The sequence below is a fragment of the Phyllopteryx taeniolatus genome, chromosome 22 (assembly GCF_024500385.1).
Source record: "Phyllopteryx taeniolatus isolate TA_2022b chromosome 22, UOR_Ptae_1.2, whole genome shotgun sequence".
Lineage (NCBI taxonomy): Eukaryota > Metazoa > Chordata > Actinopteri > Syngnathiformes > Syngnathidae > Phyllopteryx > Phyllopteryx taeniolatus.
Window position 1 is genome coordinate 2,021,261 of NC_084523.1, and position 16,136 is coordinate 2,037,396.

The following is a 16,136-nucleotide window of genomic DNA, read 5'->3' on the forward strand; positions in this document are numbered from 1 at the left end:
ACCGGTCGGGAGTACCGGGAACCCGTACCGTATCCGTTCGTATGTGACGGCCTTGCTTTCAAAAACAAGCAAATCGTAGGTTCTTTCTTCTACATTTTCACCAACTGCCTACCAATATAATCTCACATTTATTTATTGTGAGTGTCAAAAACACTTTTTGGAATCAAACATTTATCAAATGTGGAGCAAAAAATAACACACACAAACACAAACAAACACTATGGTGCGTTATCATCCAGCGCTTGGTTTTTATATCAAAATGTCAACAGACCGTTTTCCTCTCCAAATTATTTGGACCGTCTCCACTGTCCGTCGTGTTCACACGAACACTTCTTTGTTACTAGAAAAATAAAACATTCAAACACGCCTCTTCTTCCCAACCAAAATGGTCAACAACAAACTTGAAAATACAAACAGACCACAAGATAAAAGATACACATCCAAACGCAAAAAAGTACAGCCTGACGTAACCAATTTAAAGCTGCAAGTACATTCTTTTACCGCGACAACTAAAGGAAGCCAATCGATAAAAGCAAGCACTTTGGTCTCCTTCACACACACACAAAATGAGGAAAAAAAGAATCATAATAACAACGTTAGCGACATGCTAACGCAACAACTTTACATGTCAGCATTTCTCTCCATGACACTGATGCAAATCGTCCACTTTAGATTCATTCGCGTGTTTAAAGTGCATGTTGCTTTTGCCTCCATAAAACAACCGGTTCCACAGAACGACCCAATACTGACGCACGCAAACTCCGCCGAACCTCGGAATTGTCCGCTTTTTGGGACTGGGCCCACAGGAGAGGGGGGGAACGTTCACATAGAAACACTGTCGGCGACTTGAGCTAATTTCAAAATGTTGCCAAACAACTTCATCGAGGCTCCGTTCACACTGCTGGGGACATTTTCTTAACCCAATCGTCTCATTCCAAACTTTCAATGCCAAAATGTATTTAAGATTAGGACAGAGGCTCGTGATGTTGTTGCGCCGGGATGAGGCGGCCCTTTAGCACTCGCACCTTAGCCGACAGCCAAATCAAACTAAAGCGGAACGGGTTTCCTGACTCGCATCACCGTTACGGGACGAGCGGATTTCGGCGCGCCGTCGTCCATAAGGATAAGGACATTTACCCAAATCCAACCGAGGCCGCGTTCAAAAGGATTGCTCGTTACCATCCATATTTCCAACTGTCTTTACCGTCAAATTACATGAAAATCACACCCATCCTCAAACTAAATTCTTTTGTTCGCCCTGAGGTGAAAAAAAATACATGCCGCAGACGGGCAAACACTACGGAAACGGAGCTCCCGGGCGCATCGTTCACTTTCCCTTTTTTTTTTTTTTTCATGTCACATCCATATTTATTTGGACTTTTGTGTTTTTCCTCCTCTTTCCACCGAGTCAGTCAGTTACCAATTATCATACGAATGCGCCGACGTTGCGCGTTACCAATTGTACCGAACGGTCCTGTCCAAAACGTTGCATCGTTCTCAAAAGCGGCCGGAACGTACGTGTAACATTTGTGGCCCGACGTAAAACTGACTTCAAAAGTTGAGCCGAGGACCCGCATCGTACGAACGTTCCTGACTAAAATCAAATAACTTGCACTCGAGGGAGCGCGGTGTGATGTCAGAAATAGCGAGGTTCAATAAAAAGTCACAACACTGAGCGGGTAAATAGCTTGTTGAAGGTCAAAGCGCGCCGATGATATGTCATCTTCATCATCTTCTTCTTGGTCTTCGTCGTCTTCAGCCATCTTAACGTCACGACTTGATTTTCCACAGCTGCGCACAGTGACACGCACGTTACACGCACACAACGGCGGATGCGTTTGTCCCATTTGTCGCGCTCACCTTCAAGTTAAACCCCAACAGGTCCGAAATGACGCCGGACACGGCCGACAGGATGACCACTTGCGTGATGTTGTACAGCAGGGGGTTCATGGTCAAACCGTACAGCCTGAACGGACTGTCCAGCTCCTGCGAGGCGCACCGACGGGGAAACGTCACCCGCGCGCCCCCTCGTTGTCGGCGAGATCGTGTCACTCACCTTGAGTAGTTTGGTCGCCAGTTTCAACACGTTGTTGACCAGCGTCAGCTCTTCCTTCTTGTTGGGCTTCTTCTCCATCTTCAGATACAAGTTGATCTGACAAACACGGACGCGCCGTCGGTAATTCAAACACCCCGCGCCGCTAAAATCCCTTCCTCTTCCCGACTCCGTCGCATCCGGGGAAACCGCCCGCGCGTTCGTCGCGTACCTGTTCCGTCAGCAAGATGGACGTGTTGCTGTACTTCTTGCTGGTCTCCGAGCCCAGCGTGACGAACCTGAGCAGGAAGAGCGACAGACTGGAACACCAGATCACCAGCTCCCAGTTGTAGTGGCACTCCAGGAACGTCTCGTGCACGTGCAGCAACTGCGCCGCAAAAAACCACCACGACCCTCGTCAGCGTGACCGCCGCTTTTCGAATTTTGCTCCACGCCGTTACTGCGGGACAGTGATATTATGCGATTATGACAACAATTATTCCCCACGCTCTCCGATTGCACAACGGCGTCATTACGCTAAATCCTTCTTGTTCAAACATTTCGCCGTCAAGACTTATGCCGCGCCAGTATTGTCATGCTTTCAGCCATTTCCGTGATATTTGCCAGCTCCGCCTGTGTGCGTGCGTGCGTGCGTGTACGTTACCTGTGCACAGCAGATGAAGACAACAGACAGCGTTAACAAGAAGGCGGAAGACACGATGACGTCGACAGAGCGCTGAGGACCTCGACGCTGCAACGTAAGAAACCACCGTGAAAAAAGGCGCGCGCGTTCTAACGTACAGAAGCGTCGGCCGTTACTTTGAGGTAGGAGCGTAGCGACAACCACATCTTGATGTTCTGGACTTTCTTCAGTCGAAAATGAGGAACTTCAGACTTCCTGGCTCGTCGGGCCGAAGTCAGGTGACCGAATAGTTTGGCGAACAACAGCCTCTGGAAGGCACGCGCAGTTTATTCCACGTACGGCGGTGCCGCCACGCACTTGAGATAAAACTACCCATGTTACTGCCGTACGGACAAGCGGGAAGAGGAGGTCGGCCGGCTTTCGGCGCCGTACGGCGACCCCTCGTTCGTCGCGGGGGTTAGGTCGCCTCGTTTAGCGTATTTTAAAGCTGCGCGGCCAATCACGCACGATACCGCGAGGAAATACTATATATCCTTACATCCAAACCAACGGAGCGATGCGATAAACGCATCATTTCTTTGAAAAATCACCATTTGGGTGATCGGCGCTTACGGCCGACCAAAACCGTCCACGCGCCGTCTCCGCAAACTGTGTCGATGACTACACCAATAAATGCGCTTTTCTACCGCATCCCCCCCCCCCCCACGAGACCGTACGGCTAATGCGGTCGGACCGCGTCGCCGACTTCTTGTCCTCACCTGCTTGTAGGTCCTCTCGGCCACGCTCAGCAAGAAGAAGAAGAGCCACGTGAGGCACACCCGCACCGTGAAGCTCACCGTTACCATGGCGACCACCAGGGCTTCCGAGCCGGACCCGCCCCCCAGCGCCGCGGACAGCAGCTCGTTGGCCGACAGCGCCGTCAGCTGCTCCGAGTCGCGCCGCCGAGCCAGTCTGAAGGCGCGCGAGCACAAATAACCGTCGTCCCAGATGAACGGCGTTGTTAACGATCGACTGAAACTTACCTGTACGCTAAGGGAGTGAGTCCCAGCGTGACGGACACCAGATTCCCCAACACCTGGTAACCGATCCCCGGCGTGTAAAGATTCACCTGGAGGACCCCGACGCGTTAACGTTCCTTTTCTCCAGTAAACTGCCTTAAAGTACCGAGTGAGCGTCGGCGTGGTTTTTGTCAACTCGCCCTGTTCGTGATCATGCCGCTTATCTCCAGGACGGACATGTCGGCTTTCTTGCACTCGTTTCCCTCCCACACGATGGCGCTCACCCTCTCCAGGCCCGCGTTGGAGCTGTGCGGCCAAGGGGCGTGACCCTGAAGGTGCAAAACGTCGGCGGGCCGGAGACCGTTTGGATTTTTCACTCGCGCCCAAACACCGACGACGGCGCTGCTCGCGGACCCACCTGATGGAAAGGGTCGTCCCGGTACTCCTTCTTGGCGGGAGGACACGCGGGAACGCCTCCTCCTTCTCCATCTGCCGAGGACGACAATTCCCGCGTTAGGCGTCCGGTCGGTCGGTCGGTCGGCGCTGGGAATTCCCTTCGGGGGATATCGTTATTGCCTGACCCGTCTCCGACGTGCAGGACGACCTGCACTCGGCGCAGTGCAAGAAGTCCTCCCACAGCAGGTCCTCCGTCTCAGACTCGTGCCGGGTGCTCTCGGAGTCCCGGGTCCTCGGGCTGGAGCGGCGGGAGCCGCGGCCGGCGCCGGACTTGGGAACGTCCTGGGCCCAAAGAAAAACACTGAGGAAAACAAAGTCGTTGGCGCCTTTTCTTTCCAAATACATCAAATATGCTGGAAACCGAGTGCCCGAATGCGCCAATTCAGACGCCGCCGAACAATATCGCTTCGTCTAAAATTCCGATTCATTCTTCATCCCATCAAATCCAAAATCGAGGCCAAATTCAGCGCCAAACAAATGGTATGAGACCAGACTCTTTCCACTTGTTCAAACAGCGCAATCGTGTAGGCCCACCGGGCAGGGCTGCGGTGGATGTAATAAGTCTACACACCCCGTTTTTGTCTTTTCAACAATTTGGACCTCCACAAATCATTGGCCAACTTTTTCCACCGTCAATGTGACCTGCAATTTCTCTTATCGAGAAGGGAGCTGAAAATGAACAACTGAAATCAACTTCAATGTGATGGACGAGGACTTGACATTTTCTTGGTCAGGTCACCGTTGCAAAAGACAACTTTGGTGTTAACTGCTCTTTGACCTGTTAACTACTAACGCCTTCCGACCCGCCTCCGCTCGGCGTAACGCTTGGAAATCCCTCTTCCCAACTAGCTGCCCCTGTTGTCGTTTTACCTCCGCGGCGTACTGTTTCTTGTAGTGCGCGTTCTTGCGCTTTCGGAGCGCGCAGTCGGCGTTCAATCTCTCCACTCCCCTGCGGAGGGCGACGTAAGACGCGTCGGGGTCCTCCTCGCTGGACGCCTCGTCCGACGCGGGCCCCTGTCGGACGCGAGCGAGTGAGAATCCACGGCCCGGGTTTCAGCGTTTCGCCGCGCCGGCGGCTCACCTTGGTGCCGGCGGCGGCGCGCGGGGCGGCGTGAGCGTGCCGCGGCGGTCCGCGCGCGGCACGGCGCGCTTCGTCGAGGCGGTTCGAGAGTTCGTGGCGCGGGCGCAGACCCTCCTCGCTGCTGCGGTTGGTCACGCGGCCGTCCAGCGACACGTAGCCGTTGTCCGTTTCCGTCGACTTGTCGATGGAGAGCTTGGACTTCCCGGACCTGCGAAGACCGAGCGACGGCCGTTTCTTTTTCCGCCCCTTCCGGCGAGGGGGAGGAGGACGAGCGCGACAAGCTGCCTCACTTCGGCCACTCCCAAAGAAACGAGGGGAAAATACACACCCGGCTTTACACAGATCGTGCCAGAAATCGTGGAACAGAGTGCCCAGGCTGTTTGTGGCGCTGGCCGAGTAGGAGTGCGGCGCCCCCTCCTGCGTGTTATCGGTACTGCTGGAGCCGTCGCCTTCCCTGTGCGCCTCCATCTGAGAAGCCTTCCTCAACTTCCTTTTGTCGGGAAACAACAATAGAGCATACGCACGCTTACGACGGGGGCCCGCTACCCGAAATGGATCCCCGACAATCCTGTACAACTTTATTGTCGTTTATTCGGAATCAAACCACTCGTTATTGCGCCGATCGATGGACGGAGATGAATGACGAAAGAGAAACAAAATTGACGGTTCCACAAATTCCCCTTTGAGTTCATTATCATCAATAATATTCCATTTTAACAGGGGTGAAACGCGGCAATGCGTTACGACTAATTGGAGCACAAATGTGAGGAGCGAGCCGTCAAATCACAAAAACAGCCCGCGTGTGCGGCGGCGGGCGGGAATCTCTCCGTGACAAACGCGAGTACAAAGGAACAACGAGCCCAACCATAATCTCGCTTTCTTATCGCGACTGTTCCGTTTTCCTCCTACTAGCCAATCACCTGCGTCTCTTCCCGCCGACGCCGGGGGCCGGCTTGGGCGTCCCGGTGGAAACGATCTGACAGTGCACGGTGCCCAGCAGCAGCATGAGCCAGATGGCGCCGAACACCTCGGTGGCGGGGATCCCGTGAGGCTGCGGGATGGTCGCGTAGAGGAGGGCCGCCGCCGCTGCGGATGGGGAACGCGCGACTGCGTCACAGACGCGGACCGCGGAGCCCTTCGTTCACAGTTTCGTAGGACACGTACCTTGCAGCAGGTAGAGAGTCAGCAGCAAGAGGAAGATGGCCCCGGAGGTGACCCCGATCCACCATCGGTAGAAGAAGGGGAAGAAGACCACGCGTACGATGCCCTTCCGAGTCAGCGACGTCCACGGACTCTCCGGTTTCGCCTTGGCGAACGCGGAGCCTGCGGCGGAGCGCAAAGACCCGATGAATCATCGCGGAGTCGGAACGGTGCGCGTCGGCCTCTTCTCACCTCTAACCAGGTCCACGTCGATAAGGTCTGGCTTGACGTGCCCGGTCTTCTTTGGCTTGTTCCTCAGGCCCTGCGGGGAGGACGCAAAAAGTCAACGGCGGTTACGTGAACGTAAGGTCAAATACGAGGGGCGGTTTCAAAGGAGTTGGCGCAAATTCGTTTTTCTTCAGGAATTTTCACAGCTTGTGCTTTAAATACTTCATCCAAAGTTGATGGAAAAACTTTCGTTTAAGCCCGTCCTCTTCTCGTCAGCCGTTTCCTTTCTCGCTTCGGAAGGGGAACGGCCACTAAACGCTTTTCAAAGGGTTGCCAAACGTGTCCGGGTTTCGGTCTCTCATTCTTCGCCCTTCGGATGCCGGACGCCCGCTTTTTCCATTCCGTTCCGCCCGACGACGGAAGAGGACGGGGTTCAACCCAACTTTCTTTTCAATACGTCTTCAAACAACTAAGCTTAAACCACAACCTGTGAAGATTTCAGGTCACATTCAATTGGGCTCCAGACTTCAAGTGCCCCTCGTATTTAGGAAGCGCGGCGTGCTTTCTACCGACTATAGCCACGCTCCTACTGGACTACTCGCGTCACGGTGCACGTACTGAACCGCGCCGTTAAAAGCGTGAGTTTCGTTGAACGTTATAAGCGGGCGTAACGCTTTCTTTCTCGCGTTGATAGTTCCAGACTAGCTCCGCGTCGCCCCTCCAATGACCTCGTCCGCCGGAGGACGGTGCTCTTCGCGTTCCGGTCGACCCGAACGAAAAGATCCACATTGCCCCTCTCGTTGTCAGGGGATTTTATCTTGGTACTAACGGTTCAATACAAACGGCGCTCTTATCTCCCGGCTAGTCGCGGCTTCTTATCTTTATAAAGGTCACTGAGCGACGCTCGACTCAATGTCAAAACCGTCGCGGAGTCCTTTGGGAGACTGTTTGCGCTCTCCTTCTACAAACAACACGGCAGCGTGAGGTCAAAAGGGCAAACCCGTTCAATAATAATCACATGTATTCCAAATTCAGTGTAAACGTGAGCATCGTTTCATGATTCAAATAAAATACTCCCGCATCTTTTACATCTTTTTTGGATTTACTTCATCTACGAACGACCTGAAAATCAAATGTCGCCCCATGTGGCTCAAATATTTGCCCACCGCGATCCGGTCTATTAACTTGAAACGCTGTTCCACGCGCAAATGTAACAACTAGAAAACTCAATTCAATCCAACTGGCTTCTTTTAACACGCCGAGAGATAAAAGAAAATTCAATGAGCGCACTTCCCGTTTTTAGATTTGCTCCTCTGAAAGTTTGCTTCCCGCAGCTCTGACCCAAAACCTTGCGATCGCGCCTGCGAGCGCGGGGTTAACGCACCCGACGCACGCGCTCTCTAATAGTCTACGCCGCGGGCGAGGGGACGCGCGCTGCGCCGGGTGCCGCCGGATACTCACCAGCGATATAAACTGAAGAGGAAGACGATTGACGGGGAGGATGGGTGAGGATGAAGAAGAACAAGTGGGACAGAGAGGAAATGGTTAAAAAAATTAAAAAAACAATAACACTGGACAAGAGCCGGTCAACGGAGACGGGAAGGAGCAGACAGAACTTAAAGAAACTGAAAGAGAAAAGACAAATGAATGAAACGCGGTGCCAAAGCAGACGTGACGGCACCTTTATTTCCCGCTGCTCCACAGACTTCTCCCATATCTGCTGGTCGTAGGCGCCGATCTACGAGAAAAACACCCAAAGATTAACACCGCTAGGGATATTGTTGGCCTTTGGGGTCAAATTTACAGGTCGACTTCATTTGACCGTTAAAGTTTGTCCAACCGTTCCGTGTTTCACTTCACTCCAAACGGCTGATGTGAAATTTTCTCGGCCATCGCAACGGCGACGTGTGACGCCGATGCATTGAATGCGCACGCACAATGAGGAGCGTGTGCGTGAGCGCTAACGCGCCCGAGTGTCGTCTGTCGGCGTCACGCGGACTAAATAGCCCGGCGCGGCGTCACCGTGGGAACCAGATTAGCGCCGTAGCTTGACGTGCGACCGGATGACATTGTTTTTATGACCCGCCAAATCAAACGAGAGTGTTTGTCAACGGAAACCCCGAGGCCTCGTTAAACTTGGACGAGAGGAAGGAAGAGGTCAAAGCGGGCTGCGAGTCGCGGACCGAGTGGCGTGACAGACGAGCCACGCTCTCGGCACTTCCGACACGGCCGTCCAATTTGCGCGTTGGTATGTGAGTGACGGCTGACGAGCGAGGAATCGACAGCGACTTCGTGCTCTTGGTCCTCCGAGATTCCGCCCGGACGCGAGGGTCGCTATGCGGGGGTGCTACGTCAACCGAGCGGCTGCCTGCAACGGCCGAGGATTAAACGCGCGCGTCCTCGCAAAGCACTGTGTCCATCTATAGTTTCAAAAAGACCACAAAATGGGAGAGACAATTGCTAACGAGCCAGACAACGAATGAATGAATGAAGACGTAGTGCGAAAAAACGTCCCAAACTTCTTTTCCTCTTGGCTCGCGTTCATTATGCCGCTAACATCATCTAGTTATTAGCAATTTTTGCATTACGGCTGCAGTGCTCGCAAAATTGACTCGACGGACTCGTTGGAGCAGAGACACTTTCAAAGGTGTTTGGCGTAACGTCAAATCACACCTTTGATGACTCTGTGGCTGTGATTTCTCCTTAAATAAGCAACACTACAAAAAACGCCAGCGCTCACGCCGGTTACGCCCGCTGACGAACCCTCCGACCCGTTGTCAGTGCACGCGCTCCCAAACTCACTAACGCAGATGATGATCAACTACACAGGGATTTATTGTCTAGAAACCGACTGGGCTAATTATAGCGGAAGCTTGGGGAGCCAACAAAACCGGAAGGAATTTGGGTCAGGCGGCCCGTCGCGGCCTCGACATTAACCCCTGCGATGTTGCCACATGCGATCCTGTCAACGCGCGCGCTTGTGGCCTGTTTTCGGTTCTAACAGGTGCGTGCGTGGGTGCGTGCGTGAGTCACAGCAAAGGAGCGCATGCTAACTGGTTTAAGCGCTGTCCCGTCAAGAACGAGGCGGCAATTGTCACCGCTTAATGACTTTCCCTCATTCAAGTCTTGGCCTGAACGTTTTCTTTTCTCTAATGGGGTTTTCACTCCGGCAACAAAGAGCTGGCGCGAGCGTTCGCCGGGCCTCGCTTCGAGCTCGCCGGGTTTCCGAGAGGTTTAACATTAGCTTTTCCAAGTGGGTTCGTCTGTTTCTTTCACACGTCACAATTGGCACGCTTTTTTCTTTTTCTTTCGCCTACCGCTGATAATAGGGAAGACGCTTGTCACATCCCATTTAGATAAAACGGATGCGTTTGCATGTATGGAAACTGGTTTCAAATGATCACGTCAAGTCACGTCGTACGTCTCTCCTTCGTGACTCGGGAGTTATCCTCACGCGCCAACCATTTCAGTGTGGAACGTCAATTATGCGCTGAAATGTCTGTTAGAAGAAACGCTTTCATTTTTAAACCGCGTGACTCGTGTCGGAGGGAGAGAGAAAGAGCGGCGACAGAGCTGGCGCGAGCCGGTCGAGAGACGCAGTGTGACGAGGGGGGTGGAAACCCAGCGGAGGATCCGGTATCGGAAACCACAGAACGACACGAACCCCCCCCCCCCCCCCCGCCAATTTTGGATTCTGAACGTGTTCGGCTCCTGTTGAGTTGCTCTGAATGGACATCGGCGACCTATTGCCCGGCCTGCTCAAATGTCACTGAAGGTATCGGGACACAACTCCTTAATAACCCATGACATTCGATGCGTGCTCTTAATTCCTCATCGTAGCAAGACATTTTGCACGCTTCCTACTTTGCCGAAAGACTTTTCCATCGCACGATCAAACCGGTACAAATCTGCCACGGAGCCGCGGTGACGCTGCAATACGACTGCCGCCGTTCAAGCGTAAGCTGTTGCCACTGAAGCGGCGTCTTACCTTTTTCTGGTACCACACCACGGCATCTTTCACTTTGGAAGCCATTTACATGTCACCTCTCGCCGTCTAGGGCATCTTAGACTGAAGGGGGGGGGGGAAAAAACAAATATTAAATCACATGGGAGGGAGAGCCACAGAGAAAGCTGCGACACAGCCCAACGAGAGTCCGACTGGCGCAGATGTGACTAATAATGAAAGGTGGGGGGAGCGGCGCGCGCGTGCTGGGACGCCAACAGTCGTAACATTGTTGTACAAATACAGCAACGCTTGCGGTTGAAAGGGCGGTCAATCGCGCGCGACAAAGTATGAATGTTGCAATCGAATGCTGCGGTGGACTCCGCCCTTGACGATCGGGCGTTCACGACAACCCGCGCGGATCACGCCCATTCGCGGGATTCTAAGCATGTCACTTTTGACAGGCGCGTTCTTTAGCTTTTGGTTTGACTTGTCCACGTTCTATATAAACACCGCAAAAACAAAACAAACTCATTTTCCAGAGGTGCTGTCAGAACGGCGACACGGGCGCGACGCTTATTGAGCGTAAAGGCGTACGCGCGCTTCTGCCATCCCGTTGTCGTCGAAAGCAACGTCGCTACCCGACGGGCGCTGTGCCGTGTCGCCGCCGAGGACAACGCTCCGCCTGGTCGCCGGGTTTTGGGTAAACGACGGAGGCGGGCGAGTGCGGAGGCCCACCGAGTTGCCGTCACACGTTTAAAGGCTCGAGTAGGAAAAGTTGCCACGAGGCTATGTGACGGCCCACCGGCGTAACGCGCGAGGAGGAAGGAAGGAAGCGTGACAAGATGCAGCGTCAAGATATGGTCATTCAGAGTCTGCGAGTGGTTCCTTCCCCGTTCTCTTGCTGTCTGTGCGTGCGAGACTTCATCTCCACTTTTCTCTTCAATGTTTTCCCTTCGGGCTGTCACAGTCTCACGCCATGAGTCGGCACCCGATGCCGCTGACGCATTTTATGCGGCGCGCAAATGAGTGCGTTGGCATCGAGCTGCGGATAAGCGAGATAACGTCAACTCTGCGCATATTTGTGCGTGTGCGGCAAGGCCACGTGTGCTCAGTAGGCCAACAATTTCAGAGTTACGAGTTGGGTTTCCACACACCAAAGGAAAGGAAAAAGTCATTTATAGCAACGGGAAGACGGTCCGGCCAGCATTCGGCTAAACCTCTCAATCTATCTTCGATCGTTACTCGGCCACCGTCGCGGCGGCCGCAAAAAAAATAGAAGCCGTCGGCTCCAATCGCACCACTGTATCTCCGGAGTCCACACGCAGTTGCCTAATATGGCCTCCAACTGCAGATTACGACTGCAGCCCGCGCACCGAAGCTCATCATTTAAGACGGGAAACATGGCGCGAACAAAAAAACACACGCACACACACACACTCAACCTTCCCAAAATACACTGTGGCTTACCGTGTGTATTTAGGGAAAGGAGAGAGCGCGAGCAGCGATCTTAATGCACTCAAGTCACAGGACAGCAAACACAGAGAGCAAGCTCCGCCGGCATGTCAACCAAATCTCACGCTCGAGGTCGACTTAATGTGCCGCGCGAACACGCGCTGGGTTTCGCGTAAACGATACAAAATGCGGAGTGGAAAGCGCGAGGCCCGATTATTTTGGATTATGGCCGTTGTAATCGTGTTACGTAACCTGCGGTATCTTTTCATCCAAACCTTTGGGCCACTCCCACGATTCCCGCTCCAAAATACAATACCGGCGATGCGCCGATCTCTGAAGCGCGGCGAGTGTATTATCGGTCAATTCGCAGTAGCATCTGCTCGGTACGATGACTCTCGTTTATGTAAACGCCGCGCTTTCGAGGTTCGTGCGGCACCGAAACACCAACCCCCGCGAACCCCTTCCTGCCTCTGCTCCCTCGTGACGCGCAACCCGAGCTGCACCCTCACCCCCCTCTCCGCGGGCGCTCTATATTTCATGACGGGCGCCGGTTACATCTCTCCGCTGCGGTGGAAAAAGCACGAGCCTGCCAGCGTGCTTCGGTGGGCCGCCGCCGTTCGCCGCTTTGAGCGTGGCTGTTTCAGCACGGGAAACATTTTTCCATAGAAAACCGAGGGGGCATAAAAACGTGTCTTTACCTTTCTTCTTCAAATGTCGTGCAAATCACCTGTACAATAACGCATTTGAGGTGACTAATATATTCCACAGGGGATGTGCAATGGTTATTATTATTGATAACAATGTAACATACCAGCGGTGGTGAAGGTCTTGACACCGTGATCGCCAGGCAGCACACCAAACGGCTCAAAGCGGTTACTCTGTACAAGACATGAGGGTCACACGTCAATGCGTCCATGTTTCGGGAGAACGGCGCGCACGTTTGCACCGAAACGTGACCTTTTCTTCCAGTCGCGCCGGTGAAAAGAGGACGCTCGTCGCTCCCCACCTCCTGCGTTCACACTTTCAACATCTGCAGCTGTGACGTAACTGTAATGCAGCGAGTGACGTAACCGGCTCTGCGGGCCCGGCGTCCCACGACTGCTGTGACTCGCCGGTAACGCCGGGTTGCCTTCGACGCTTTCACGGAAATAACCCTCAATCGCGATCCGGAACCGCTTGGCCGTGCCCTCTGACAACTTGCGCCGCCGACGCGCCTAGGTTATTACACGTCGTTTGACAAAAGAAGCCTTCGCGAGCGCTGACGAAGGCCGCGCCGTCCCGTCACCTTTTGACCTCCCTTTACAAAGAACGCTCTCTGAAGGAGATCATTTGGCTGTTGGTGAAAATCATGTTTCGCGTGTCACAAAAGCACAACGTGGAGGCTTTTACGCCAACATTTGGAAGGAGAATATTCTCCAAGGTCCCTGTAAATTTCAAGCGTCGACGGCTTCATTTCTTTCGGTAGTTATAGATTATGAATTATGATTAAGATGCACTACACGCGCTCGGAGTGAAAGATTTAGATATACATTTATTTAATAGATGTGTATCATTCAAGTAACATTCAAGAAACAATTCAACTATTTTTTAGGAAGAAATTAGGCAGGAATGTTCCCTCTGAAAATTATTAAGCGTTTATTCAATCTATACGAGTACTGAACCAAATTGACCTTTTTTTTTTTACCATATTCAAATTTTGTGAGATGTACCTGGAAGAACAGAACACTAAGAGTGTTCCTTCGTGTCGTAAGAAGTCAACTTGACCGCAAACTAGCGAGGACACCCGAACAGTGCAAGTGGAAAGCTACACGTGTAAACAACCTCCGTTTGAAAGCAAATAGTCGTTTCGAAGGCTCGTTCATTTCACGGAGCAAAGCGACCAACTTATTACGACTCGGTGATGCTTTCAACGGCGTGGTCAAATTGTATTGTTAACGTTGAGTGGCACACTGACCAAATCCAAGGCTAGGTCGGTAGCTAACTAGCCAGGCAGCTAGGCTACCGGCGGCCACAAAAGAGCCCCCCCCCCCTCGCCCCCCGAGACATGCAGCCGACGGCGGCTGCAGCGCCTTACCTCTCTGACGGTCAGGGCTGCTCCCGGTGAAGCCGCCGACGGGACTCGAATACAAATCGAATCAAATAAAAGCTTTACGGGGCGCGGGGTAGCGAGCCAGCCTGGTCCATGGTGTTCGGATGCTCGGCTTCCAAACATTGAGCTCCTCCGCAGCTGAGTGACTGGCAACGCAAAAACTCAAGTTGGTTCCACTCCCCCCCCCCCGGCCGTAAAGCCCCACTCAAAAGCGCCGCCACATTTTCAGCGGTCCTACTTTGCCACTGACCAAAACAAATACACCTCACGATATTTTAATAGTGTGCCATTCATCATCCGGAAAAGCGTGTTACGTTTAATAAATCACTTTAAAACGCTTAAAACGGCCAGCGGACGGAGAGCGTTGGCTCCCTCTAGCGGACACTAACAGTCACTGCAGGTTAACAAAAATAAATAAATACATAAATAAATACCCTTCGTCACGAGGACAGGGAGTACGGTTGAAGTGTTACGTGACGTACGAGCGCGGCAGCCAATCCGTATCGAGAGTGGGCGCGGCAAGCGCTGATAACGGATCCGCTTTCTCTTTCCCATCTTCCGGCGGTCGTCGATAGAAACCCCCTGAAGAAAAAAAAATAACCGAGTCCCGCAATCGACAAATATACCGACAGTAACGATGTAGGCCGTGCAGGGAGACGGAGAGCCTCCGAACACGCTGACGTGAGTGCACGTCGTCCGCGGTTAGCTTCATGCTATTGTGCCGTCAAAGCTAGGTTTGCTATCTGACGTGCTAACCACGTCAAGTCCATTTCAAATGTCGATTGCATCCCGTACGTCAGCTAATGAAGTTTGCTTCCAAATGATTCGGCTCGGTCCATCGATGCAAGGTGTTAGTACTTTGATGTGAGTGCGCGTGACAATGTCAAAATATTGTTATCCCACCCTAGGCCGTTCATCTCCCGCCTTGCTCAGTCAAGATGTCTCTGGCTCAGAGGGTCTTGTTGACCTGGGTCTTCACCCTGGTCTTCCTCATCATGCTTGTACTCAAATTGGATGGGAAGGTCGGACATATTTACTCGAACGCTGAAACGGCCGCTTTTTGGTTTTGTAATAATAACCACGCATCTTCATTGTGTTCTTTAGGTGCAGTTGAACTGGTTCCTCATCTTCCTGCCGGTGTGGGTCTTCGACGGCATCCTCCTGCTCATGCTCGTCGTCAAGATGGCCGGTCGCTGCAAGCCGGGTTTCGACCCGCGGAACGGCTCGCCGGACCTGCGCCTGCGCGTCTGGTACCTGGCGGCCGTGCTGCTCAAACTGGCTTTCTGCCTGACGCTGTGCGCCAAGCTGGAGAAGCTGGCGGACGTGAAGGTGACGTTGGTGTGCGTCCCGCTGTGGACCGTGCTGGTGGGAGCGCTGGTCGAGCTGGGCCTCAATATCTTTCCTGAGAGGAGAGAAGCCTGACAGGGATGACGGAACAAAAACTCACCTCGAGAGACATCGATCCTCAAATCCCACCGATTGTATTCCCGCAACACTACTGTGAACGATACGCCGACTTATTTATTTATACCACACGTTTTTGGTCGCCGGTATGTTGGGTGTCGCTACTCGGTCGTTTGCGATTGTGCTACTTGCTCAGTTATCGTTTTGCCCGAGGTCAAGTACTGTATTTAATAGGTGAGGTGACGCTACATACGAGTCATAAATTAATTGCCGTTATTTCGCACACCGAGCCGATGGTTTCCGATCGTTATCGGGAGTTTCGTGGAAATAAATGATGATTCTGGAGAAAGTCCCAAGTCGTACTACTGCCGTCAAACTAATCTGCACGACACTGTAACATGTTTACAAATGATCATTAGAATTTATTTTTGGTTTTTCTTTTTTTGGAAAGGCGGTCGCAGTGTGAAGAGTGCCAAAGTCAAAAACAATGGGGGAGGTTTGTCACACTTGTGTCACCTGGGGGTGCAATGCCCCTGGCAACTACGACCCCAATTCCAATGAAGTTGGGACGTTGTGTTAAACATCGATCAAAACAGAATACAATGGTTTGCAAATCATGTTCAAACCTATATTTAATTGAATACGCTACAAAGACAATATATTTAAT

General features: G+C 52.6%; 2 protein-coding genes across 17 annotated transcripts; one reads left to right on the forward strand and one right to left on the reverse strand.

The window, feature by feature from the left end:
- Nucleotides 1–224: 224 nt before the first annotated feature.
- Nucleotides 225–14,538, reverse strand: LOC133472107 (protein PHTF2-like). Of its 16 annotated transcripts, XM_061762489.1 has the most exons (22): nucleotides 14,051–14,538; nucleotides 12,788–12,854; nucleotides 10,567–10,647; nucleotides 8,260–8,316; nucleotides 8,040–8,051; nucleotides 6,603–6,672; nucleotides 6,375–6,533; nucleotides 6,131–6,296; nucleotides 5,539–5,700; nucleotides 5,211–5,418; nucleotides 5,000–5,143; nucleotides 4,255–4,411; nucleotides 4,092–4,162; nucleotides 3,874–4,002; nucleotides 3,698–3,783; nucleotides 3,434–3,626; nucleotides 2,852–2,983; nucleotides 2,697–2,783; nucleotides 2,265–2,420; nucleotides 2,057–2,152; nucleotides 1,861–1,986; nucleotides 225–1,791 (listed from the first exon to the last, which is right to left on the reverse strand). In XM_061762489.1, the coding sequence occupies exons 3-22, from the start codon at nucleotides 10,609–10,611 to the stop codon at nucleotides 1,771–1,773; spliced, it is 2,277 nt and encodes a 758-aa protein (XP_061618473.1). In that variant the 5' UTR covers nucleotides 10,612–10,647; nucleotides 12,788–12,854; nucleotides 14,051–14,538; the 3' UTR covers nucleotides 225–1,770. The 16 variants fall into 16 exon arrangements, with proteins under 16 accessions (XP_061618473.1, XP_061618474.1, XP_061618471.1 ...); XM_061762490.1 differs by lacking the exon at nucleotides 8,040–8,051; XM_061762487.1 differs by having other exon boundaries at nucleotides 1,861–2,152.
- A 53-nt stretch (nucleotides 14,539–14,591) lies between these two features.
- On the forward strand, nucleotides 14,592–15,821 carry tmem60 (transmembrane protein 60). The gene is made up of 3 exons (XM_061762510.1): nucleotides 14,592–14,746; nucleotides 14,974–15,087; nucleotides 15,170–15,821. The coding sequence occupies exons 2-3, from the start codon at nucleotides 15,004–15,006 to the stop codon at nucleotides 15,485–15,487; spliced, it is 402 nt and encodes a 133-aa protein (XP_061618494.1). The 5' UTR covers nucleotides 14,592–14,746; nucleotides 14,974–15,003; the 3' UTR covers nucleotides 15,488–15,821.
- Nucleotides 15,822–16,136: the final 315 nt, after the last annotated feature.

Coding starts and splice junctions, on each gene's coding strand:
- LOC133472107 (XM_061762480.1), bottom strand. CDS start 10,611: ATGGCTTCCAAAGTGAAAGATGCCGTGGTGTGGTACCAGAAAAAG. Junction 8,317..10,566: donor TGGTGTGGTACCAGAAAAAG/GTAAGACGCCGC, acceptor TTTTTCTCGTAG/ATCGGCGCCTACGACCAGCA. Junction 6,534..6,602: donor CGACGTGGACCTGGTTAGAG/GTGAGAAGAGGC, acceptor GCTCCGCCGCAG/GCTCCGCGTTCGCCAAGGCG.
- tmem60 (XM_061762510.1), top strand. CDS start 15,004: ATGTCTCTGGCTCAGAGGGTCTTGTTGACCTGGGTCTTCACCCTGGTC. Junction 15,088..15,169: donor TACTCAAATTGGATGGGAAG/GTCGGACATATT, acceptor TGTGTTCTTTAG/GTGCAGTTGAACTGGTTCCT.